This window comes from Cebus imitator, unplaced genomic scaffold (assembly GCF_001604975.1).
Source record: "Cebus imitator isolate Cc_AM_T3 unplaced genomic scaffold, Cebus_imitator-1.0 Scaffold0, whole genome shotgun sequence".
Classification (NCBI taxonomy): domain Eukaryota; kingdom Metazoa; phylum Chordata; class Mammalia; order Primates; family Cebidae; genus Cebus; species Cebus imitator.
In genome coordinates, this window is record NW_016107315.1 from 12,673,398 (window position 1) to 12,701,034 (window position 27,637).

Consider the following 27,637-nt stretch of genomic DNA (forward strand, 5'->3'; position numbering starts at 1 on the left):
GGGTGGGGAGCTGGGGGGGATAGCAGGGGGAGAAATGCCGGATGTAGGTGGTGGGGAGGAAGGCAGCAAATCACACTGCCAGGTGTGTTCCTATGAAACAATTTTGCATGTTCTTCACATGTAACCCAAAAAAAAAAAAAAAAAAAAAAAAAAAAAAGGAAAAAAAAAAAAAAAAAAAAAGAAAAGAGAGCTAACCCACATGGATCAGTAGGCAGAAATAAATCAGACATCAGCTAGTCCATAATACCCTACCTATTGCCACGCAGGAGAAAAGCTGGACAGAGAACCCCTCGTTCTCACAAATAGGCAATAAAGGAGGCCAATCCAGACACCTGGGAGTTCTTCTCAGCCTGTCCTCCACCCTCACTCCCATCCCAAATTGGACCGAGCATCAGGTCATGTCAGTTTGGCCCCCAACATATCTCTAAGCCTCACCCTCTCTTCTCCACTCGCACTATCCCAGGACCTTTTTCCTTGACCTTTTACTGCCTCCCTGAAGGTACGTCTTCTTACTCTGGACCACAGGAAGACTTGGTCTATGGACAGCTACTCACTTACTACCACTGGTATACCTTCAGGGGCAGGAAGAAAAGAGGTTTCTGCTCCTGCCACAGACACAGGCTGCAGAAGAAATCTGTGAGGTGAGGTTTCTCTATCTTCCACTGGGAACATGTGGGATTAAACCCAAAACACCTCGTCTCTTATTGCCAGGGTGAGTACAGGCATGCACATCCCTTCCTGCTCCCCCAACATCATCAGGCTCTCCAGCCCATTCGTTCCCCGCTGGCCAAAATCTCACTCACCCCCACCTTCCACACCCATCCACTGGGCTCTCTGGAACACCCACACCATGAGCAAGATGCTCCCCAAGACCATCAGCCTCCAGACAGAGCACTCCCTGAATTGCCCTCATTTATTTAAACCCAGCTGTTTCCTGAGGGCAGCGCCTCCTCGGTAGCATTCTCAAGAAACTGCTGGGTTGTTTGCTTTGGCACGCAGAGGTTGGGGCTCTGATCCTCCTTGTAGCGAAGGATCCTCCTCAATGGAGATCTTTACTCTTTCACACTTCTATTAAGTAACCCTGCTTGTTGGAAACTCCTGCCACCTGCCAATGCTGCCCCACCCTCTCTTCTTTTCTGCCAATGACTGATATCGTGAGTCCCTCAAGATTCATCCAGGGCTTTTTGACACTTGGCTCACAGCCCAACTTGTCACCAGCCTCAGCCATTACCTGGGGTGAGCGCAGCGCTCCTTGTGATGAGTCCTCAGACATCTGCGCTGTCACCTCGTCCTCTCATGGGCCTTCCCCTCTGTCTCAGCAATAAGCCCCTGACATTGGCCTGAACTTGTCATTCTGTGAAGTCACTAATTAAGAGATCGTGATTTCTGACTGGAAACTTGTGCCTTTCCAGCATGCTTGCTCAAGTACTCAAACTATAATCTCATGTTTATTTTATTCACTCAATTTTGAAACAAATATGTATCGAATGCATATAATTTGAGAGGCAAATTGGTGCTAAGCGTTGGTGCACACAGTGGTGAGCAAGGATAGGCGTGCTTCCTGCCCTCATGACGCTTACAGTCTAGTGCAGGCAGGGAAGGTTTTAAACAGGTTCTGTCGCCATGTGGCTGTGTGGTTGTGCCTTGAGCATGCTGGCTGAGTCCTGATCCCATGTCTTTGTAGCCACTGTGAACCCTGCCAGGAGTGCTCCTGCCAAGCTATCCAAATGTCTGCCCCTCTTTTATGAGGTATCTCTTTAATGAGTCAATTCTACCCAGTCTACTTAAGACTATAACCCCTCAAACACACACCCGATTGTCTCTTTGCTTCTTACCCTAAAGCAATTACCATACAATATATTACAGGGCTTCCTTATCCATTGGCTGATTTTCTCTCCCTCCCACGATCATACAAGCTCTGGGCAGCCAAGGCTTTGGGCTGCTTTGTTCACTCATGGATATTTAGCATGTCATAGAGTTGCCCAGCACACAGTAGGTGTTCAACAAGTAATTACTGAACAAATAAGTTAATCAAAATTGCTTTACCAAAAGGTTTTCCTGGGGACAAAATCCATACCATTTTCTCTGCTTCAATCCTTTTCTGGACTGGTAGGTGTCAAAATAAATAAATCAATGAGGGAGAAAGCCATTTGTCTTTTTCTATCATGCAGATAACTGGCCAGATATCTTCAACCACAGTCACTTCAGTGAAGCACTCCATAAAGGGCAAGGCAGTGATGCAAGAATTAGGGGAGGAACAGCCTCCCTGGTTGCAAATCAGTTAAACAGGAGTCCTGAATCTATTATGGAAGAACTGCAAAGTCCAAAGTCATTCTGCTTAACTCTGGGTTAGAAGAAAGAAGAGGGGTTTGTTTTTCAGGGTAGGGTGGGAGTAGGGGACGGCAGTAAGCAGAGAAGAACCCACCACTGTTGAGTAGGAGTAAGGGGCAAGATGATTCTCCCAGGGAAGGGGCCACATGTTCAGGGCTCGGAGTTCCAGTACAATAGGCAGGCTGTGGCTGTGCCATGGTGTTTGGGGAGCAGGTAGCAGGCTGGGGCCTTGATCTTAGAGGAACTGAGATGATCCTCTGCTCTGTTCCTTTCACTTATCCTGGTTCTGGAGAGAAAAACATTTTACACAGCTAGGAAGATGAAGAACGCCAACTCCCACAAGGACAAGTGGGGAAACTGAATGGACTCAGATAAGAAAGGACACGCATACCCTGGAATCTGGCAATTTCTTTTCGTATCTAAAGTTGTTAAGGTGTAAAACAACTTATAATAACAATCAGTGCACAAGACACAGCATAGTATTTAACATGAGGAAAATGTTAAGTCAGATCAGAGAGAGGCTGTGTCCGTCCTGTGCGCCATGGCCATCCGGTTGAAAGAGAGAAAAGAGAAAGGCTGACTCAGTTGGAAGAGCTCAGTTGCCAGTGGGGAAGAGGTCCAACCTCCACGCTAGGCCTCTGTCCTTTGCACTGAGGTGCTCATCTCCAGACCTACTGGAAAGAGCCTGAGGTCGCTGGGGAGTGCAGAATGCACAGACCTGGCACACAGCTGAGCCCAGAGTCTAGAGCAAGGACACAGGTGTACGTAAATTTGTAAGAATGCTATGAGAATGTGTAGAACCTAGGGACCGGGCACCCCAAGCTGGTAGATGGGATGAAACCAGAGAATAGACAGGTCCCAGAGAGCAAGATGAAGCAGTGGGCCAGACATCAAGCAGGAAATCAATATGCATTAAGAATATGGATTTTGGAGTCAAAAAGACTTGGATTTGAGTTTCACCTTTGCCGTTTAGTATTTGTGGGCAAATTCCTTCCCCTGTCCCCTGATTTTCATGTCTTTGTCTCTAAAATAAACATCATGTCTACTTATTAGAACCTCCATGACAATCAAGGAACATAATGTGGATGAAGAAGATTGCTGGGTACAGAGCACATTTACACAGCAGCAGTTCTCATACGAGCGTGCATCACAATCGCCTGGAGGATTTGTCAGAATCGGGCTTCTGGACCCCACCCGTACAGCTCTAACTTGGTAAAGCTGGGGCATGAGTTGGTGATGTTGGTTGGTGCAATGATCCCGGGATTGCCCTTTGAGAACTACACTACCCAGCACAGCAATGAAGCCCCTGCACTCTGGGTGGGAACGGACCCACTGCCTGGCTTGGAACTCAGGTCTGCAATGTGGCACTGCGTAACCAGGGCCCATTAGCCTGGTCTCCCGAAGCCTCATTCCAATGGGAAAACATATTTTAAGTTCTCTCATGGGTAAGGTGGGCTGATAAGAAGACCTGTCTCACATAGCTGTGCAGAACAGATATTACTATGTGTAAATGTTTTTAGAAGAGAGTCTCCCACGTTCTTACACATCCACCAACTGTTAGCTATTGTTATGATTGCATGATACTGCTTCTGGTGTTACTTAGACTTCAGGAAAAATAATACCAGGCAGTCGCCACAGGTCAAAACAAGACTCAGGATCCAAAAGTAGGCGCAAAGTCAGAACAATACACCTGAGGACCTCGCAATGAGGACATTTTCATCTGAAAGTTTCTCCAAGCTTGGGTGGCAGTGCTTCGTGGGTCCTACACAAGAAACCCTCCAAGTCTTTAGCTGGTCTACAGCAGCGTGACTCAAGGAGGTACCCTGGTTGCAATGGACAGTGAGACGTCCCACGAAGGACCGTCTCGTACTCCTGGGGGTGCTGACTCTTATGGGCACCGGTTAAGAGATGGGGTCTCCTGCCTTGTAGGGGATGGCGTTTTAATGAGACTTGCTTCTTACTGAGCCATGGCTGGTTGGCTTCTGTGGGGAGGATGATACAATCTCCTTGCTATTATGTTTCCTTTATTTGTTCCATCAAAACAGTTCTGCATGGTAACGGTCACCAAGTACAGGCATAAATAGCTTAAGACTCCTGAGAGTGTGGGGGAGGATGCTGTTAGCGATGTCTGAATTCTGCAGACATCTGATTCTACAATATTTTTCAAGGGTTTTAAAATAATTGGGTAAAACCACAAACATTGTCTGTGGTATGCACTCCTGCCCTTGGTTTCTAGAATGAGGCTTGATTTCATATGTTCTCGATTCAGCACATTGAACTCATTAATTTCCCCACCAGTCTTTTTATGATTTCTCTCTTCTTTGAAGTAGGAAGTTACACAGCTATAATAACGCTTTAAACCAGATCATAAATATTAAACTTATAAAAACCCTTATTGACACTGGCAAGTTTTACCCTAACTGTCTCTATCTAGCAGTAATTTTACAGTTAAAGAGAATGACAGAGTTAAACAGTGATCTATAAACGTCTTCCTCTGCTTTTCTCTCTCCCACCTTGGTTTGCCTGTCTGTGTTTGAACCACTTGCTTAAGGAGTATCTGGACATCTGTTATCCAACTTGAGGTTGTACCACTGGTTTATCTTTGTCATAACTAATTGATTTACTCTGTATAGATTGGACCTAATGCTGTATGTTTCGCAGCTACTCTGAACGGGAAGCTGGCCACTTTCCATTACGATGCAATTATTTTTTATTCTCCCACCATCAATGACGACTGTAATATCTTTTGCAATGGCAATTACTTGGCCCTCCTGGGACAGCTTCTTGGGGTACTGGGAATTTTAATCAAGCACCTATGTTAATTAGAAAATGGTGAAGATGAGAGTGCTGCTGATTAAGCACCTTTGAATAGCTATCCATTCTGGCAATGGACTGAGTTGAGCTTTTATAAAGATTCAACCTTTTCAGAAAACTTGAGTTTCCTTCCCTTCTGTTCTTTTCTCATGGGTGGGAGTGAAGAGGAGGGGGCTGGCTAAAGGTAAGCAAGCGAACATTACTGGATAATACTATGTGTTGTTATGGGCCAGGAGCTTTCCATTGGTGCACATGTTTAATCCTTGCCATATCCATGGTGGAGAGGTATTATTATCTCGATTTCATGGAGCGTCTAAAGCTCAGACTTGAGTATAGACCAGGAAGACAGTGCGGGGAAGGCCTTTTCTTATGAATTCCTTGGATGGGTTTGGAAAATACAAGCTGCTCTACAGTCAAAACCGACACAAAGACACACATTATATTATGCTTAATTATATAATATAGGTGTTAAGAGAGACTTAATTTTAGGAAATGACTGAAAACTACATCTACAGTATCAGATACTTCCTTATTCAACAATCATTTACAAGACCCCAGAATATCTGGTGCTTTATCAGACACAAAAGATAAAACAAAACAGTGTTTGGGTGGTCCTTGGCTGCCATGATCCCTGGCATGACAGAAATTTGTCAGGGGTCTTTGGGTACCTGTAAGAGCTGCCGTAATTGGAAATGCACACAAAGTGCTGTGGGATCTCCAAGAAATGGATGAGTCAGTCTTCCTGAAGAAAGTCACCAAAGGCTTTCAAACTGGTAGCATTTGAGTATGGTCTTAAAACAAGAGTAGAACTCAAACCAAAAGAAGTAGGGGGGGATGATGGAAGGAGAACAACTGGTGTGTGCAAAGGCGAAGACACCTAGCATGTGGAGAATGTCAAGTTGTTAGTGTGACTGTGGTGTGTAGAACAAATGGGATCTAGAACCAGATCATGAAAATGCCAGGGTTCCTGCCAAGAAACAAGAATAAAATTAATAAAGCAGCACATCTTCAGAGACGTTTTCACTATCCTAGCACGACCCAGCCAGTGCATAGTGCATGGGAATTCAGATCCCCTGGGACCTGCCTTCAAAGCCTGTCTCTTTCGGACACATTGCTGCCTTCTCTCCTGGAAATGCAGTCATTGTTAGTAGCCCAAGCCTCAGAGAAGAGCCAGGCATTGCTTAATGCTCAGACCTGGAGGCCCAGTTCTGATCCTGAAGCCGAAGAGTGACAGGATGGATAATTCACAACTGGCCTCAGGAAGCAGGTACAGAGTAGGCACACCTACTAGTCCCCCTACCTCCCTCTGGGGAGAAACAACAGAGGGAAAACTCCTATTAGTTGCCTCTCCTGGATTCTGGTACTCCAGGAGAAGACGGACAGGCAGGTGGCCATGCAGGAGACAGCCTAGGTAGAAAGCCTGCCCTGACAAGTAACAAAAGACTACACTCTCAGGTCTTGCCTTCCTCCCTAGGTCCCTGTTTCCCAGAGACTTGGGCAACTTCCTTGTTGCATAGCAAAGCCAAGACTGAAGATTAATTTAATCACCGAGGCCCCTTTCTGGATTACTGCAAGGATTTACAGCCCATATTGATTACTGACAGGGCAACCCAACTAAAGGAGATTCCAAGAGTTGTCTGGAATTGGCATAGATAGATTTTAAAGTATCTTTTTCTTTCTTTCTTTCTCTTTTTTCTTCTCGGTCCTTTCCTGTTGGGTGGTTGCCCTCTGTGGGTAAGGTGATATCTTTAGTACCATTTTGTCCTCTCTTCCTGTCCCCAGCTCCTTTCTGCTGAGGAAGTCTTTCTCCTCTGCCATTCTCATGATCTCAGTGCCACACGGGGCCCCTGATGCTGGTGCTGACAGGCTGCTCATTAGTGCCATGGTGCTGCAGTCAGCCGATGGCATGGCAGAGCTCTGCTCCTGACACTTTTTCACAGAGCTGTCACTGGAGTCATGGAGCCTGCCAGCTCTGGTTGAACTCAAGCTGTGATGCCTCTAGTGCCAATTAGTGCTTTAGTGTCCTGCTTGGCTGGTGAGAAGGCCTTGTCAGTGCTGACAAATAGGAAAATAAGTGGATATAGGGTGGCGTGAGGGTCCTGGAGGAGGGGAGAGGGAGCAGGGGGCTCAAGGCATTGGCCAGGAGAAGAGCTCTTATGCGGGGTGATCATCATCAACTTGGTGCCTTTGAAAACTCTAGAAAAAAGGAACAGGGCAGCCAAATGCCCACTGGGCCTCTTCAAGTAGAACAAGAGAACCGAGGTGGGAAGGAAGAGATCTGACAGCTGAGGAAGGTTACTGAGCCCTGTGAGTATGGAGAGTGAGCCATGCAGATGCACCCACTGCACGTTGGGTAAAGAGAAAGGCTTCCAGAACAAGGGCTGTGCTTGAAATCTAACAGACACAAGGCTCTGCTCTCTTTCCACTCCTAAGGTTTTTGGGTGACCCTAGGGAAGATCTCTTTTGATCTCTAACCCACCTCGATTCACACACCAGGAGGGACATGGAGGTAAGGAAAAAGAAAGAGACAGAGAGAGAGAGAGAGAGAGAGAGAGAGAGAGAGAGAGAGAGAGACAGGAAAGGGGCACAAGAGTGAAACTGAACTTAAAATACTTTTATTTTTTCTACTGATTGATTTCTTTCTTTTCCTTTTTCTTTGGTTGACTAATCCCCCTTGTGATATTGGGATTCCCTTAGGAAATCATGGTTGGGAGCCACCTGGGGTTTAGACACAGGAGTACTTGGAACAGCAAGGCACCAAAAGGGCCAGATGCTCACTAAAAGGGCCATTGGAAGAGAGACTGCAGTGAGGCAGCCATGATGGCAGAAAAGAGCTCACAGGTGATCCACAGTCCAGGTCACCTCCTCTCTTCTGGCAAAAGGAAATTGAAAAGGAGTTCTTCTTCAAGGACAAGTCGAACCCTGCCACAGCAGGATTTCATCAAAGGGACTTCAGGAAAGGCTTGGAGATCTTGTGAAGACCAGAGAAAATGTCCTGGAGATTTGCCAGCAGAAAACACTCCCGGTCTCCATGCCAACATCAAAGTGGAGGGGAATTCCTCAACGATCCAGATAGTCTTTGAACTGAGAGAACAGGCATACCCCTTTGGGGCATGGGCAAATATCAGTGCTTGTTCACTGAACTGACCCATATTTATTGAATACTTTTTTGGGGGGGGGCGGTAAAGACAAGGTTTCACCATGTTGTTGCCCAGGCTCGTCTTGAACTTCTGAGCTCAAACAATCTGCTGGCCTTGACCTCCCAAAGTGCTAGGATTACAGACATCAGCCAATGCACTTGGCCTTATATAGTATTTGATATTGTAAGTAATCTAAAGATCATTTGAAGTATAAACTTTCTAGGTGCTAGGCATTGGGCTGGAAGGAGAATCAAGAGAAGTGAGATGCAAACTGTTCTCAAAGAACTCATGAGACAGGAATATTGCAAATAAACTGGAAATCAGGACACTTCTGTGAACAGCTCACAGGGCTTTGCTGAATCCCACTACTAACATCTCAGTATAACGTGTTCTCTAGATATCCTGGATGAGGTTTTCATTGTCAGTGTCTTGCTGGATGAGGGAAAGGGGAAGGTAAGTGCACCCAAGAGGGGAGCTCCACTAGGACACTCAGTAATCCCTGACTGCAAATGGATAGTGACACCAACAGATAAGTGAAGGGACTTGCTCCTTCACCTGAGTTTCATTTTGGGCTCCCAGGAATGTGGCAATGTAGGAATCCTAGCTATGCCATTAAAGGTCTTACATTCCAACAGAAACTGGTAACATAAAAATAAGGCTTTCAGAATGTTTTTCTACGAAGTCTTACATGGCATCTTTTGGGATGTATTGAAAGAGATCATGTTTCTGTTTATTTAGGAAGACTCAGGAGAACAAGATAGCATTAACGTTCTTCTACTGGAGATAGAAAGCTGAGAGTTTAAGGGTTGTGCTAAAAAACACATCCTTGAAGGTCTAGATGTGGACAAATGGCAAAGCACAGAGTCATGACATCAGGCACAGTATGCAGATGCCACCCTGTTCCTTTTTTCTACCTCCAGAAGGTTAGAGTCCCACTGACGGCACCTGTGTACCTAGAGTAGTATGCTAGCACCCACAGGGGCTCTGGCTTGGGATCAACAAACCCTCGTGCAGATGGAGATGGCTCCTGCTAGTGAAAGGAGTGAGATGAAGACTCTTCCTCATGAAAAGACCAAGGCCTCTGCAGGTGCAAATAACATCTGCCCGTCCCAAAACAAGTGTGCAGATTCAGGGCAGTGATCTTTAAAAAGCTAGTGCCGTTTCTCTTGGAACTCTGGAAATGATAAATTCATGAAGGGAACTAAAAAGGCATAATGCCAGTAATAATATATGGAAAATTATTTCAAACAATCAATGGAAGCTCCAAGAGGTGGCCTTGGAGGTCCCACCTCCCTCTCTGTACTGGACGTGAACAACTGACATTTTCTCCGTCTGATATCAAGTGCTACACATGGCCCTCCATCTCCTGTTCCACCTGACGGTCATTCCTGAGCTGCCCTATATCCAAGTGTACGAGCCACGTCTAAAATAGTCTTTAATATTTCTGTACTCCTCTTCACACAAGGTAGCCAAGGCTAGAAATGCACATTCTAACAAGGTTTATGTAAGCTTATTGCAAGCAGCATCACATGAGTGATGATGAAGGAAACAAGAACTTTTAAGAACGTGCAGAACAAACAGACCAGTCTGGAGAGAAAAAAATGCAATGAAGCCACCAGAGTTGCCAAAATTGCTTAGCCCTGATCACCTGGTTCACCTGGGGATTTGGCAGCTTTGCATTTAAGAAAGATCTTGATGGAAACGTGATCTACCCTTGCAGAATGACACAAAAGATGACAATGGTGCTCTGCCTTTGGAGCCTCTGCTAAAGTGCACATGTTTTTCTCCAAGGAACTCCAAGCCTGTCCTGGTTTATTTAGAATAAGTCTCTTTTAGGAAATACTACTGAGGAAAGTTGAAGGCCTGACTGCTGAGGGTCTCCAGCTTCAGTTCAGACTGGGCAGCAGCCCAGTGACATCTCTGATCTCCAAATAAACAGTCACGTGGAAAATGGCACCCTGGTGAGTTCCGAGGTGATTGGTTATTGCTTGGCATGTCTCATCAGTTTCAATCCGGGCTACCTAAACTGGACCTGAGATCTGGAAAACACTGTTCATGTAAATTAATCCACAGGTAGATTCTGACTGTCCTGCTCCCCTTTCCTTGATCCATCTTCTGTTTCCATAGCAGCTAAAACCTCAGTGAAATGGGACGCCTGGCCCAGGCTCAGGTAAAAGTTCCCTGGGGAAATGAATCCGTTCAATGGCCACAAAAGGGGAAACAAAAGACTCTCACACTGCAGTGTGAACATCAGCCAGGCAACCCAAGAGGCTCACATGTCAGAGGGGAAGACAGCAAACAACTGTGAAGAATGAAATTAAAGCAGAAAGATTTCAGAGCCTGCAAGAGAAAGGCAAAGCACAGAACAACAACAACAACAAAGGTATAGGGAAGGCATAGGCGTAAAATGGCAGGACAGAAAGGAGGTGCCTGCAGGAGAAGCAGAGGAAACGCCCAGAAAAGGACAAAGAACTGGCTGAAGGAGGGAATGAGAAGAAACGTCAAGCAGAAGACAGAGCCCCTTGACATCAGGCACAGGACGCCTACCCCGATGATAAATGTTCTGCAGATTCCAAAGGCACAGACTGGGCTAGCATCCACTGGCACTGGGGACTCACATCAGGCTGTGATGAATGGTGCACACCACGGACTTAGTGTGCATCCGTCTGAATGGCCCCTCCTTCAGAGGGGCCCAGGGCCATTCCCCATCACTAATGATCTCATATACAACTGAAGCTTCCTCCCCATTTTTGGGCCAGTCCACATGTGAGGTCGTTTCAAATGGAGAGATTGGCAGAGACATGAATAGCTCTCACAGACCCTTTGTTCACAGTGAAAGTGTCAAGAATGTTGGCCCAGGACAGCTCCCAGGAATTCAGGCCACACACGACTGAAAATGTCATGCCTTCTCTGAGAACATCCATCAGGGCCAACTGTCACTGTCTGGAATTTGGTATTTCGGGCTCTTTCACGGTCTTGCTCTGATTTATTAAAATGTTGAAGTGTAGTGGACAGTGTCATGCATGGCCACCTTTGGGAGCAGAGGACCTGCTACCTCACAAAGGACCTGCTACTGGCGAACAGCCCTCAGAGGTCAGACCCCTGTGGGGACTGCCTCATGTGAAGAGAGATGCATGGCCCACAGTCACACCTGTTTTGGGATCAGCCTAATTCGGACTGCTGTACTGATGCACAGGACTGGCTCCATCACCTCGATAAAGGAAACTTCTGAAGGGCAATCCTATCTTCAGAGACTGCCGTAGGCTCAGCCGAGATGTCCCACTGGGCTGTGTCACAAACCAGCTTTTCACCTGCCCAACTATGTTCCCCACTTTCCCTTCCATGGGAGTTGAGACCAAAAGCACCCCCTAATATGCGTCTTTCATGCCAATCACACACCTTCATCCATCTGTGCACCCCTGCACATGTGTACATACATAATCACATGCACACATTTCACATTAATCAGCAATAGGCAACACGATTAAGGACTACTATTCACGTCTCTGCACGAATATCCCCTTTTCAGAGCCCGCCTCTGAAGAAAGCACTTGTCATTCTGTCAACACATCCAGTTCTATTTTCTCACCCTTAGTACCACCTGTTATATAGCACACTGTTTTTTTTTTTTTTTTTTTTTTTTTTTTTTTTTTTTTTTTTTTTTTTTTTTTTTTTTTTTTTGGTCTTTTTTTTTTTTTTTTTTTTTTTTTTTTTTTTTTTTTTTGTCATCTGTCTCATGAGAATGTGAGCTCATGAGACTGAAAACTTTACCACTTTGGCTTATTGCTATATCCCCCAGTGCCCAGAAGAGAGGCTGGACTATTACAAGCACTCAATAAATATTTTTAAACGAAATATTTTTATCTTCCTTGTTCCCAAATAAAAGCTACGTTAATAATAAATGACATCTTGTCTCAAATTCTAAAGGTTTTAATGTTCAATCCATGGAAGCACAAAACAACGCTTTGGTCTACATAACATCTGAACATTCAGATAAAGTAAATCTTTGCAATTTGGTCACATATTAAGTTATATTTGTTCTCTAGGATCAATCACAGTAAAACAACAACAAAACCACAAAAAACAGCCCGTGACCAGATTTTTGGCAAGGCTGCAGAGGCACAGACTTGGAGCATCTCCTTTTAGGAATATGGCCATTTAAAGCTCTCACCCATCATTATGTGTTTTCTCTCATTTAAAATAACCAACTGAACAACTGCCACTAAAGCTTCGTTCCATCATCAAATGACATGTAAAGTTCACCCAGAACACCTTACCACCATTTCACCCAGGGACAGCCACCTTTGGGAGCAGAGGGTTTATACAGTTAACAACTGGGATTAATTTCCAAGGGACTGGAGAGATATAGAGATATAAATTCTTAAATCTTAGAAGATATGCCTGTTTTGCAGAGAACATCAACATTCTCTGCAGAGCCATGAGTATATTATCATCAGGTAACCAAAAACACAGAAATTTTTGGAGTAGGTACCAGCACCTATAACCTCCTGTCAAGGGCCAACAGTTCCCCCATTTACCCTCATGATGCCATGCAGCAAACTGTTCTCTTACCTTTGGGGGAGATGTGTCTCCAAGTAACCGTAGGCTCTGGTCTACCCGTTGCTATGCAGGTGAGACTGATATTGTTCCCTTCGTTAATGGAGATATCTGAAGAAATCTCTACAATTTTTGGAGATACTGTGGAGACAAGACAGAATGAAAATAAAAATCCTGCTTAAACATTTCTTAGTTATCTTAACATGGCAGTTGGGAGAATAGTCCAGAGAGTAAAATATATGAACTATAGCAAGTTAACGATGAGAAATTAGAGGAATTACCTTAAATATAAAAAATGTCTTACCTTGAATTTAGCCTTGATTTCCTCCTATTTAAACACAAAGTCAGGGAGTCCGAGTGGGAATACATTCTACTGCAACACTGCAATAGCTATTCTCCTAGCCTCCACCCTCCTCCTGTATCCACTCACCCCCACCCACCTCCAACACATATCCACGAGCCATCCTCCACTCTGCATTCAGTGATGTCTTGAAAGAATGCAATTCTGTTCATATCACATCTCTGTCAAAACAGTTCCAATGGCTCCCCATGGCCACCTGGTCATAGCGGGGCTCCTTCTAGGCATGAGGCTATGCTGAATCAAACATCAGTCTACATTTCCATGGCCAACCCCAGGGATCCACCTCTGCTGACCCCCTTGTTATCCACAGGACATCAAGCTCTGTTGAGGCATCATGCATTTGGATCCATATTGTTCCTCACATCCTTCCTGGACAACTCCCAGCCATCGTCATTTTTATTTTTGAGACAGTGTCTTACTTTTTTACCCACGCTGGAGTGCAGTGGTGCAAATATGGCTTACTGAAGCCTTGACCTCCCATGCTCAAGCAATCCTCCACCTCAGCTCAAGTGGCTGGGACTGCAGGCATGAGCCACCATTCCTGGTTGATTATTTTTATTTTTGTAGAGACAAGCTTTTGTCATGTTGCCTAGACTGTCTTGAACTCCTGCACTCAAGCAATGCACCTGCCTCGGACTCCCAAACTGCACTTTCAGTCATCCTTAAGGCCCAAATCAAATGCCACTTTCTTTGTTGAAACTTTCGTGACCCTCTACACTTCTCTGCCCTTTTGCACATCTCAAACTGGCTGCTGCTGCTTCATGTGCTGCCCAGAGCACATGCTACATACCTGGTGGGGAATCGAATAAAACGTCAGTTAGCCATAACTTACTTCTGACTCTGTCTCTCTCTGTCTGTCTGTCTCGCTCTCTCGCTCTCCCTTCCCCCCTCCCCCTCTTCTTTCTCCACTAAATGACTCCACCTAGGGAGGGAAGGAGTTCATTCTGATAGGTAATAGATAAAATTGGAGACAGAATGTCTACTTCCTTCTGTCTACTATTTCGGAACCTTCTGAAGCTTATATTGTGGTGTGCTCCTCCACATGCTTATTTACAGAAGCAGCATGCCACAAGGATGGGATAGGTATTGTGGTACATCCAGCCATTGTATGTGTGTGCCTGTTTCTTTTTGGGTTCCAGTCATAGAACATAATTGTTGCTGCACGTCTGAGCCTAATTCTCCAGTCTTAGCTTTACCATTAGTAAATGTGATATTTGGTTCCATGTGTCTACTTATCTGTCTTATCATTCAAGTGGATGGAATCAAGAAGTCATTTGCTGAGCTCCCAAACTCCAATTCTAGACACTCATTCCACTATGCTATGGTTATGTGCTTAGCATCACCACTAGGCCATGAGTTTTCTGATGACCTGAACAATGTGTTACTTATATTTGTAACCACACTAAGAGCTCAGCAGACATTTACAGAATTGAGTCATAATGGTTATTCAAGGGAATAACCTGTGTGCAGCATGTCCACAACAACCTCAGAGCTGGGTCACTGGCAGATATTCTTTCAATGCTACTGATGCTGGTTTTGATTTCTTAGTTCTCGGCAAGTTAAGTGTTCCCTTCATCCCACACTCTTCTGTTTCTTCATGTTATACTCTTTGCTTGAGTAAGTATTCCTCAGAGCCACCATGCTGTACAATTCTAAAGCACGCCATCCGCCTGGCCTGCAATGTGATCTGGCCTGTTGGAGAGCCCAGGGAAGCTGTACGATGACTTTATTCCTTGTTCCAAAGTCAGAGTGGGGCCCTCACACTAAAGTCAGATGGGTTTGCAAATTTTAATGCTGGTCTTACCTATACCTGAAGCACTACTCACTCATTCCTAGTTGTGTTGGATCTTTTCCTTCATGAATAGGGGACATTATAAGGATATCTTAGCCTTCTTCCCCTTCCCTCCTTCTCCAATGCTATCTTCCATGTATGTCCTGCCTCCACCCAACTTAAATGCTCATCATTAAAAAGCATGTGCTGAACTTATCTGTGTCGCACTTAGCTGTCTCCTCATCCCCATGTCCTTGTTGCTGACTTCAGTGCTCACAGTCTTCTCTGTGACTATACACAACTATTAAAATTGTCCAAGGCCTGAGAGAATTACCAGCCCTTTGATAAGGCTGTCCAGGTGATCCCCAAGAGGACGTGACCTCTCCTTCCTGGGGATTTCACAGCACTGTAGTATCTCCCATATGGTAATTAAAGTAAACTCTTACGTTACATGTACCCCATTTTACCTTTTATACTATAAATTACCTTAATATAAAATATCAAACAAGGTCCTCACTTAACGTTCTATTTTTTTGCTCTCCTAAGTAGGGTATATTAAGTAGAGTAAGCACCAGTTAATCATTTTTAGATTTCAGTCCTCATTGAGCTTCAGGTAGAGAGGCTGTGTGTGTGTGTGTGTTGTGACACACATTTTGCATTTTCGCAAGCATTTTGTGGGACAGAAGTAATGGAGAGTGGATGTGGTGAGGGTTGGAGAAGAGAGAACGCTAGCTCTACAATCTGGGACTTTTAAGATATAACATTGCAATTTATGGTTGTATCATTTTAAAAGCTAGAATGAGCCTTCTAGGACAGAAAGGTAATTGATGAGTTAATGACTGTGCATTTGATTTGCTGACTGCCTGAAGGGTACAAACTTCTAAATTCTCTTAGTTCTGGAATCATTTAAACTGATCATTGCAAAAATAGGCACTTTGATGTGTTTTATTCACAGTTTTAACTAGAGCATTCCCATCTCACGCACCAGGCACCCCCTGCCCCAACACCAACCCATACATCTGCTGGTCCCTGCCCCTGCCCACTCTTGGCACCCACACGGGCTTGCTTGCTTCCTGGAGGACAGGCTGCCTGCAGAATGTCTGTGCTGGCCTTGCAGACATTGCTTCAACTGTGCAGGTAAGTAATTTATTGATCTGTAAAGCACTCTGAGATGCTCTGCAAGGGATTATGTCATGCCAACGCCATGCAATAAAATAAAAAATGATGGACTTTGTGAACACAGGGTGATTTAAGGTTTGTAGTTGGAAGTGAGCTTAAAGTACATTTTAAGTGGAAATCAGGCCGGGTAATGAATTACTCTTGCTTTGGAAGGGCTTACTGTGAGTTCATTTTCCTGGCTTCCTACATGATAGCTAATCTGCTAATCATACACTAGAGAACAATGGACAGTCCCCAGGAAGGATGGAAGGTGGTTTGGGCCAGAGATGTCAGCGCAGGAAGTATATTAAATGAGACAATCGTACCTCAGGCTTAGAAGAATCATCTAGAATTGTCTCTCCCCACCAACAATTGGAAAATATCCAACTCATGAGGCAGAAGTTGGAGAAGTGCTTGTTGTCTTTTAAATTCTGCCTAAGAATCCGGTTTGAAGAAGGCAAAGTGCCCCTGGATGAATGAGAAAGACAGACCATGCATGGCATGGAGATGAAATGGTTTGACCAGGAGAGCAATCCCAATTATCAGAAACAAATTGGCATATGGCTAAGATGCTAAGGGAATAAAAGTATGATTTTCTAGGTGGCAACTTCTAGCACATTGTCCATATTCAAGATTACATTGAATTGATTAGGAGGCACTGTGGTTTTAGCTAAGCCATCCTCATAAGGAAGCCTCTGGCCAAGTGTGAGAAAGGGCTACTTATATTTCTATATTGTTTCCATGGATACATTCTGTATCTCAATTCCTATCATTCAGACTGTTGGAAACATAGTAGGATTGCTTCTTTTCTTTTCTTCTTTTTTTTTTTTTGAGAAGGAGTCACTGCACACCAGGCTGGAGTGCAGTGGCACAATCTCGGCTCACTGCAACCTCTGCCTCCTGGGTTCAAGCAATTCTTTCGCCTCAGCCTCCCAAGTAGCTGGAGCTATGGGCACGTGCCACCGTGCTGAGCTAATTTTTTTTGTATTTTTAGTAGAGATGGGGTTTCACCGTGTTGGCCAGGATGGTCTCTATCTCTTGACCTCATGATCCTCCCGCCTCAGCCTCCCAAAGTGCTGGGATTACGGGCATGAGCCACCATGCCTGGCCTCGCTTATTTTCATTCATTCACTCCTTCTTCAATATTCATTGATCACTTTCTGTACACCAGCACTGTGCTAAGCGTTAGAAACAAAATAAATAAGATGCCACGCTTTTCCTCAAGGAGTTCACAGCCTTAATATGCAAAAATAGTTCCAGAAGCCTATTATTCTAATGCATGGTGACACAGAATCGTGATTCAGGTGTTATGGGAACACAGAGGATAGACACCTAAGCCAGCCTTGACATGAATGTCACAAGAAGCTTTTTAGATTCACGATACCTAAGTTAAGCCCTAGGAGTAAGTAGAAATTAATCCAGTCTGGAGAGGAAAGGAGGAAAATACCCTGGGCAAAGGAGACAGCCTAAGGGAAGCACTATTTTTAAAACATTTTGTGGCCAGGCATAATTTTTAATGGAGGAAGTCTCCTATAGAGCAGGAGTCTGCAACCTTTTTGGCACCAGTGACAGGTTTCATGGAAGATAATTTTCTTCCATGGACTGGGGATGGGGGAAGGAATGATTTCAGGATGATTCAAGCACATTACATTTATTGTGCATTTTATTTATATTATTCTTACATTGTAACATATAATGAAATAATTATACAACTCACCATAATGTAGAATCAGTGGGAGCCCTGAGCTTGTTTTCCTGCAACTAGAGGGTCCCATGGGGGATGATGGGAAACACTGACAGATCATCAGGCATTAGATTTTCACAAGGAGTGCACAACCTAGATCCTTGGCATGGGCAGTTCACAGTAGGATTCATGCTCCTATCTAATGCCGCCACCAATGTGGCACGAGGCAGAGCTCAGGCGGTGTTGCCAGCAATGGGGAGTGGCTGTAAATACAGAGGAAGCTTCATTCACTCACCCGCCACTCGCCTCCTGCTGCGTGGCCTGGTTCCTAACAGGCCACAGAGCAGTACTGGAATGCGACCTGAGGTTTGGAGACCCTTGCTTTAGAGGCTGGGCCAAAAGTGATTCAGTGAACATTTTGTGAACACCTACCGATACACAGTGGTGTGTTAGGCATATGAAGGACATATAGACGTATACCAATTTGCCTGGCCCTCTATAAACTTATAATCTGTTTGGGGAAACAGGGCACATAAATATTCCAGAGAGTTGAATAAAAAGGCAAAATGTGTAAAAAATTGTGTGTGATTGAATGTGAACGAACAGTACAAACGTTAAGTGCTATGAGTCACCAGGAGGGACGATAGTAGCAAGTGAGAGTGTCAGAGATGCTTCACCTGAAATTGGAGTTTATTTTAGGTATCAATAAGTGAGAAACAGGCATCTAGGCAGAAAAACTGAAGCTGTTTCAAATGGGACAGAATTACATGGGCACAGATGGGAAGGCAGAAGTCCATGAACTGAGGAAATACAAAGTCTCCTGACTACAAGAGGCAACGCAGAGCAGGGGCTGAGATCCAGCTGTACTGTCTCCTAACTGGGCAACCTTGGCCAAGTTACCTCACCTGCCTGTGCCTCACTGCCCACATTTAAGAAATGAAGATAATAATAAGTTTCTTTTGAAGGCACAGGAGTAAGTTATGAAATGCACTGAGAACAGTTCCTGGCAATGTGAAGTGCTCAGTGAGTGAGTTTTAATATTGTATGTGCTTGGCAAACACACATATGCCATATGCAGTGTCAACACAGAATGGACAGTCAATAAATTTTAAAAGAATCAATGAGAAATGGAATACAGGACCATGAAGTGAACAAGTGCCAGATCATGGAAGAGCCTGAATGCCTAGGTCCTAGATTTTAGCTCTATCCTATAGGCAGTGGCAAGTATTTGCATTTTTTTAAAGGAAATGTCATAATTTTTAAACATGTTTATTATACAGGAAAGAATTGGTTAACATTGTGTCACATGGAGTAAAATAGAGAGAAACTGGAGTCACAGAAATCAATCTACAGTGACATTCAAAGCCTGGATTAAACTGTTGGCTCTGAAAAGATGAAAAGCAAGGGATGGACTGGAGAGCAAAGCCCAGGAAAAATGCACAAATGGTTACTGGGAGGGCAACTGGGGAGGCGGAGTCAAGCAGGAATGCCATTCTATTCAGTAGCATCTAGACAGCTGCAGGAGGAGATCCCTAGATGTTCTAGGGAGAACTACTTTTGGGGAGAACATTGGTGTGATTAATTCTGTCTTGGACCTGCTGATGGTGAGATGATAAGGACGTCCAGGAAGAATATTACTATTGCTTTAGCAGTTGGAATCAGAGGATTGGAGGTCTGGGCAAGATCCCATTTTGAGAACCAAATGAAAGGTAAACAGCAGAGGGGTGAGAACTGATGCGCCGGAAGTAAATTAGACCTACTAAGAGGGGATGAGTCCGTTGAATAGGCCGTCGGCTTTTCCCCACAGGCATGTGTGAGGTGCCAGGTCCTGGCTTCTGAGAGCTGAATCTAGAAAGTATGCCAATTTCAGAAACAGAAAGACCAAGGAGTAGTTACGATATGTTTAGGAAGAAAGACAGAATCCAAGTGAGCCATGCTCTTTAGATAGAGTTCCACATTTAATACATTATGTTAATGTTTAATCTGGTTCTTATTGAATTTTAATTCAAATGTGTAAATAATTAAATAAGATAATTATTAAAACAGTATTCTGAGGAACTTCCCTACTCCTGGTTTAGCTTCCACTGCCCAGGTGTTGCGTTTTAATAATTATGTCATTAATAAATGGCAATTTGCTGTTTTTAGCACACAGTGGATATCCTATTAAATCCAAATTAGGATGCTTTATTAAGCACTGTGCAGTCCTGTGGGGCTGAGAACGCACATAAGCCACTTGGACCAGGTAACTGCACAGCACATGCAGATCTACAGATCCCAGATGGCTTCCTTGGCTGTCAGTGGGGCTCCCCCTCCTGCTTCTCCTCTGTCCTGAAGACTGGAGATGCACACATCTCTTCAGGGCAGGTCTCATAGTGAGGGCTGCTTTGCTGCTAAGGCCTCTTTAGGGACTTTGTCTTTACAAAATTAACAGGACAAATCTGGAATGCTCTTAACCTTTCTGGCTTCCAGACCATGTGCAGAGACACTCAGGCCTATGAGAACAGCCTGGTGCATGAATGTACAACCCGGATCAGAAAGCTTGGAGAGATGCAACCAGGCAGGTGTTGGTTTTGAGACAAATCCATCTTTTCCAAAGTGCTAGGCACAGCTGAGCGGTTCAAGTGGGATTCAGGCTGTGGCAAATGTGCTTGGTTAAAACTTCCCTTCTCTCATCCAGACTGAATGGAGAGATGAATCTGTCTCGGAGCATAAAGGCAAACTCCTTTGGTCCCAAAGGCCATGCATGCACTGGACGCCGTCTCCCTCTCTGTGCTCTTCCCACAGCATTTTCCCTTCCTCACCCTGCAGGCCACCTGTCCTCCTCGGATACCTCAAGCCCTCCTCTGACTCCGTCCTTCACACATGCCTTTCTCCTGCTCCTCACACTGGTTCTAATTCTTTCAATCTCAGCTCCTCACAGAAGCCTTCCTTGAACCCTCTTTCTACAAGAGAATCCCCAGGCTACCTGGCTTGCTACACAACTGTCTGCCTCTCCTAAGTACGATGTGAGCTCTGTTGGTTGTCCCATTCATTGAAACGGTCAGCACATATCATAATGCCGGGCTTTGTTTGTGTCCAACAATTTTTGAGTGAATGAATTACTGTGTTCTTTCAAGGCTGTATGCAAATGCAAATAAATTGAAATGACTGAATTTCCTCAAGATCTTTAAATTGCTCCTAAGGACTGTAAGTGAACCTAATGATGTTGATAATTGCCATTTATTAAATACCTGCTGTATAACAGGTGTTTAGCATATATTACCTTTATTTTATTTTTCATTATATGAATCCCACAAATAGTCTAAGGTGACCAACTGCCCAGGTCTACCTGGAATTGGAGGGTTTCTTGAGACACAAAACTTTCACTGCTGAAACCAAAAGTGTTTCAGGCCAATGGGGATGCATCGGTCACCCTGATTATTTCCCACACTTTACAGATGAGGATACGGATACTCAGAGGAGTCAAGGAACTTGTTCAAGGACATACAGCTGAAAATTGCAGTATTTATTTTTAATAGAAATAATATGGGTTAGAAAAATAACAAATGTACATGGAATCATGGGAATATACACAAAGAATAAACAAACACCAATACCTATATATTTGTGGACACCTACACCCTATGAAACTACCGTGCACTAGAATCTTCGCAGGAATAAATCTTGAATGGATTACTAGATAATCTTATCCTGTATAAGAATCCTATGAGGCAGTGAGATTGTTATTCCAATTGCCAGATAAAGAAACTAATGATTAGTGATATTTCAGCAATGTGCTCAAGGTCACTCAGCTAACAAGTGATGCATGTGGGACCTAAATGAAAGTTACATATGATCCCAGCTATGTTTTCATCACACAGAGTTCAGTCCAGTAAAATGCAGATCCCTACCCAGCGGCCCTTGGATTTTGCTGAATACGTCCACACATTGTGTGTGTGTATAAAATACTTCAAGTTCTGGGGGACATGTGCAGATTGGCTAGGTTTGTTACATAGGTATACACATACCATGGTAGTGGTTTGCTGCATCCATTGCCCTGTCATCTACATTAGGAATTTCTCCTAATGCTATCCCTCCCCAAACCCGCCACCCCCTGCTATTCCTCCCCTAGCCCTCCACCCACCAGGCCCCAGTTTGTGATGTTCCCCTCCCTGTGGCCATGTGTTCTCATTGTTCAACAGCACTTACGAGTGAGAACATGTGGTATTTGGTTTTCTGTTCTTGTGTCAGTTTGCTGAGAATGATGGTTTCCAGTTTCATCCATGTCCCTGCAAAGGACATGAACTCATCTTTTTTTATGGCTGCATAGTATTCCATGGTGTATACGTGCCACATTTTCTTTATCCAGTCTATCATTGATGGGCATTTGGGTTGGTTCTAAGTCTTTGCTACTGTGAACAGTGCCACAATAAACATATGTATGCATGCGACTTTATAATAGAATGATTTATAATTCTTTGAACAACCCCATTAAAGGGTGGGCAAAGGATATGACCAGACAATTTTCAAAAGAAGACATTTATGTACCCTACAAACATATGAAAAAAGGCTCATCGTCACTGGTCATTAGAGAAATGCAAATCAAAACCACATTGAGATACCACCTCACGCCAGTTAGAATGACAAGCATTAAAAAATCTGGAGACAACAGATACTGGAGAGGATGTGGAGAAATAAGAACACTTTTACACTGTTGGTGGGAGTATAAATTAATTCAGTTCAACCATTGTGGAATACAGTGTGGCAATTCCTCAAGGATCTAGAAATAGATATTCCATTTGACCCAGAAATCCCGTGGTATATTTAACAAAGGGAGCACTTCACGTTGCTACCTATAAGATGTTATTCTTTGCAAGAAGAGTGGATTGGATGTTTGATAAATATATTTTTGGATCTTCCCACATTTGAAAAAAATATTTAATCTCCATTCTTCTTCCCCTCCCTCCCTCCTTCCCTCCTTCCTTCCTTCCTTCCTTCCTTCCTTCCTTCCTTCCTTCCTTCCTTCCCTTCCTTCTTTCCTTCCAAAAATATTTGCATGGTAGAATATGCATTCCAGTATTGTGGGATTCCTATGGTCTCTTTTAATAAAAAAGAACCCTAACATTCATATCAGAAGCCCAGGTTTTAAGTCTACACCCCAAAGTTACTAGCTGTATAAATGCATGATAATCATTTGGGTCTCTGATTATATTCATGATATATCAATACCTATTTTTCTGACTCAAAGTGGATGTTCTATGAATCAGATTAAAATTTTAAAAAATCACTTTTTATACAAAAGCATTAATTAAATGTCATTTCTTAGTCTTACTTAAAAATATGTACCTCTAGAGACCAATATGAAGAGAAATAGAGATTTTCAGTGCAGCAGGGGACTGCTTTGGTTTGGACGTTGGGATGGACACCACCCCCTGCTGATGTGCTCATGGTTTGAGAATAAACCGCATCTTTAAACGAGGACTCAGGCCTCAGGCTGGGATGTGCTGTGCAACAGGACCTCATTGTTTTGCCAGCAATGTGCTTGCCGCCTTCATTTTCAAGAGAAGGGTCAGATTACAGACATTCAGAATTCCCAATGAGAGTCTGAAAATGTGGAAAGCTGCTTAATGGCATAACCTCGGTGGATTACTATTCTCTTCACCAGAACCCTTCTGTCATTTGTTACATCTCATTCCTTCTGTCCACCTCCAGAGTAAAACTGTTCATGTTTGCTGGAAAATCATGAAGCCCTGGGAAAAAACGCTAGTGATTTATTCAGGATTAGTCATAAACCAGTGGTTCTGAAGATTGGAACTTGTTCCTTTCAGGATCAACTGAAATGTGGAAGGAAGTCTTTATGAGCTCTGCCTCTTGACCCAGTTTTAGTCATTCCTGATGGAGACATAAGAGAGCAAAGTTTACACCATTCTTTCCTCATTCCATGCCTCTTGGCTTCAGGACATATTGGTACAAATTGAATTTCATAGCGACTACCTGTGATCATAAGTGCTCCATTATGTGGGCCACATCTAAGAAATTACTAAGAAGTGTCTCTTCTTCAATTTTTCAACATCGAAATATAAGGGACGTATCGACGATCATGATGTGGACCTGCCATCCAGACAGGACTGGCTGGTTTCCCAGCAGTGTGTGTTTTCCATGTACAGTGGTGAATGCTTTGGGTTGGGCGTATGTGACTGGCATTATTGCCCTATACCACCAGGCCTTGCTCTTTAGGGACCAGTTCACGAAGGGAGGAGAGATGGGGTGGGAAGAGAAGAAACACTGAACACCTTCTACGCTGAGCACTTTGCCAGGTGTTCCACATTTGCTGCTCCCTGGTAAATCCTCACCGTAATTCCTAAGGCATGATCCCCCACCATGTAGTCAAGAAATTGAAGCTCGGAGAGGTTACACAACCAATCCATCATGCAGAATGCAGAATTTCAGGCATACTGCAGATTCTCTAATAAGGTGTCCCTGAAAACTGACAGCCAAAATTGATGCAAGCCAAAGATCTCCAAAACTTGAAATAATGTCACAACAAGAAACGAATCAATTAACCTAATTCATTACATGATTTTAGGAGGAAGAGAACAAAAGTAAAAATGTAGGAAAATATTACTTTTTAATATTATTCCTCACTGGAGAAAACTAATATTTGTTGAAGACCTAATAAGGACTTTCCATATTTTTTCCCTTTTAATCCAGGAAACTGAGGTTTTACACAGTCAATGATGTGCTTAGAGCCACTGAGCTAGAAAGTGGCTGTTCTTAAACCCAAGCTCTTCCTACAGGGATTTTGGGATCAAATGAAATATGTAGGTATAATTGAAAGCACTTAGTGAATTACTAATTACTCTGCAAAGGAATGCTATTGTGATTGAGATGATTCAGAGTTCAATCAATTAGTGGTAAACAGCATAATTGTTTGCTGTAAAAACCAACGCTGATGTGCTGACCAGGGTTTATTTATAGCACTAGCAACATCTCCTGACATGCATGGTTTCTTCACAACTATCCTCTCCTCAGAAATAGGGGCTGGCAAGAGATTTCTGATACCACTGTTTCTAATTTCTTCTCACCAGCAATTGTCTATTCCTGTAGTTGTCAACAGCCATAGCCTTGCCATATCCTTTGAGGTTCAACAGCAAGGCCTCTTTAAGTGTGTCTTTTGCTCTCTTGGCATCTGGCAACTTATTGTGGCTTTCTCTTCCCAAAGCAAGAATGCAGCTGCTCATGAAACTCAAGTGACCAGTTACCATAAGCAATACAATGGTGACTGCCACTTCTATCATATACCAGATTCCATTAATCGCTTCTCTCCCCTAGAGGGACTTTTTGCACCATCTCCAAAAGATATTCATAGAAATGGAACGAGACCCCAGTAGGCTTAGAATTCTAATAGGCTTAGAGAACTCATGGGGAGAGGGCACCTCTGGCAGCTCCAGCCTCACCTAGAGGGACCCTCTAGGTATACACACTTCCATTTTAGTTCTAAGGACTTGGACCCCTGTAATCCCACTGCATTTTCAAAAAGCATCATTTGTCTGCAAATTCAGGAAGATGTTAGCTAACTCTGACCCTTGGATGCTCTTGCTTCTGTTCAGAACCCACCTCATAGAGCGAAAAACCATTTTGCTATAATAGTCTGTGCCGTCACTCTACCCCAGAATGAAGTTTGTATTTCTACATCTTGATATAATACAGGTAAACAAATATGTAAATGTATATGTATAGGTCATAGTAACATGACTCTGAGCCATGAGTCCTTCTGCTCATGTTCGCCTCTTGCCCTTAAGAGATACTCAGGTAACAATGATTCCTCTCTCCCAGGCTGCCTCACTCAGGTCAAATGAAGGTCAACCAGATAGAGACTAAGCTCCTGTCCCCAGGTGGTCCCTGCTCTTGGCTCTCAGCACTGCAGAAACCTGCATCTCTCAGCTGTCAATCTGCTGGCTGCCAACAGCGCCAAGCTCACTTACATTCTCAGCTGCCTTCATGGCGTCATCGGCACTTTAATTCTTAATTGCCTAAAAGCACTGGTAGTTATGCACTCAAACGCAAGCTATAAAACTGTATGTAGCAGGGAATTATGCTGACTGCAGTAAGAACGTTGTGGTAAAGTCCTCACCACATCTCACCCCTTGACTGCAGTAAAGTGCAAATAATTCCACAGATTTTTTTATTGTTCTTCAAATAACTGCACAGTCAAGTTCAGCAAAGGAGGGTCGTTATCCCTGAGAAGAGTTTTTGCCTCTCTCTACTGCTAGAGTCCCAATACTGCTCATGCCAGAAAACTTGAGTTGTTACACTCCCTGTGACCACTGTCTTTGGGAAGAACTTAGGCAGCTGCAAGGAAGGCACATCTCATTATCTGACCTTGAATCTTGAATCCTGGGAGGTGGTCCCACTGCTGTCCAAGGAAACTTGTCCATTGATTTTGTGTTCCAAGACCTATTGCCACTAAATCCCTCATAAAGGTTATGACTGATGAACAGATCAAGGCAAAGCTCCTTCCCCTTTAGCATGAGAGGTAGAGACGCAGGTCTGTCTGTTTTAAACTACAAGTTCTCAGTGAGAGCGGCAGCTCTGTTAATCCCCTGTGAAATGTCGCAGTGCTGGAGCAAGTGAGGCAGTACAGTTGAGGAAAGAAAAAAGTTTCAACATGACTTCTTGTTAATACAAAGCTTGTCAAACGCATCACCTAGAAATGCCGAATGTCTTTATTAGATTCCTTTATCTCCCCCTGAGACGGGAGGGATGCAACCAGTTGCTTCTCAGTAGAGATGTCATCATCCAGAAACTAATTAAAGGCTACGCAAGAAGCTGGGTCTCTCACACTCAGGAGAACAAAATGCATTAGCAAAAGAAGTAAAAAAAAAATTACAAGTGAACTTTATATCAAAAAGGGCAGGTTGGGAATTTGACAATAACTCTTCTTTCTCCCTCACCAGTTCCCAGCAGGAGAAAGCCAGTCCATCAGTATGTCAATGAATCTTGACACGAGGCCATCTGCGCCCCGGTATCACTCGGGAAGAAATTTCTCCCCTATTTATGGATACAGAGGGGAGGAGACCACCTGACCACTTACTATGAGAATTGCAATTGTGTGGGTTTTATGCCAGCAACTTCTCTTACTGTTGAGAACTGTAAAAGATCTGTGTTGCTGAATAGCATTCATTTACCTCTACATATCAAAGAGCCTGGCTACTCAAACTTAGGAGTTTGATACGTCCAATTACAGAAAAGCATATAGAAGCAGATGTTGTACCTCAAAACTGACAAAAGCTCAGAACTTAAGTCCCTTGGCATCTTTAACCATGTAATAAACCTCCTCCATATGAATTAGGTGAACAACTACACTCTACATACCATACTTGGCAATAACCAAAGAACCTACCTTTCTTAGATTTCTCCTGCTGATGTTTCACGATCTTTTATGTTTCATTCTGATACCACTTTTAATCCAGGAAACTAATCATAGTTGTCCACAAAATGTAATGTAAAAACCCACGCTTTGTCATTTAAGGCCTGCTCCCATTTAGCACTCTAGCCGCCCTAGACTGTAACTGTTCTAGCACAGAATTCATTGCCACTTTCCGTACTTCCTGTCTTGGTTGATGATGCTTATCTTGTCTTACAAGATGCTTGCTTTTCAGGTCTACATGTCTGAAATGTTGCTCATCATTTAGTCCTTGATAAACACACACTGTCTTCCACCAGGGCCTTATTAGATATTGGCTGGATGGCTGATACTAAATGAGTGAACTAATTCAAATGTTCAAGTTTGCCATCTCTGTCTACCCACATAATAAATTTCAAAGAACTTGTCTTGAGAC

General features: G+C 43.7%; 1 protein-coding gene across 8 annotated transcripts in view; it reads right to left on the reverse strand.

The window, feature by feature from the left end:
• NTM (neurotrimin) overlaps positions 1 to 27,637 on the reverse strand; it is a 972,209-nt gene that overhangs the window by 118,649 nt on the left and 825,923 nt on the right. For all 8 annotated transcript variants that reach the window (XM_037735935.1, XM_017523245.2, XM_037735970.1 and 5 more), the window contains one exon: positions 12,858 to 12,983. In XM_037735935.1, coding sequence (XP_037591863.1) covers positions 12,858 to 12,983 — 126 coding nt within the window. The remainder of the gene's footprint in view (positions 1 to 12,857; positions 12,984 to 27,637) is intronic.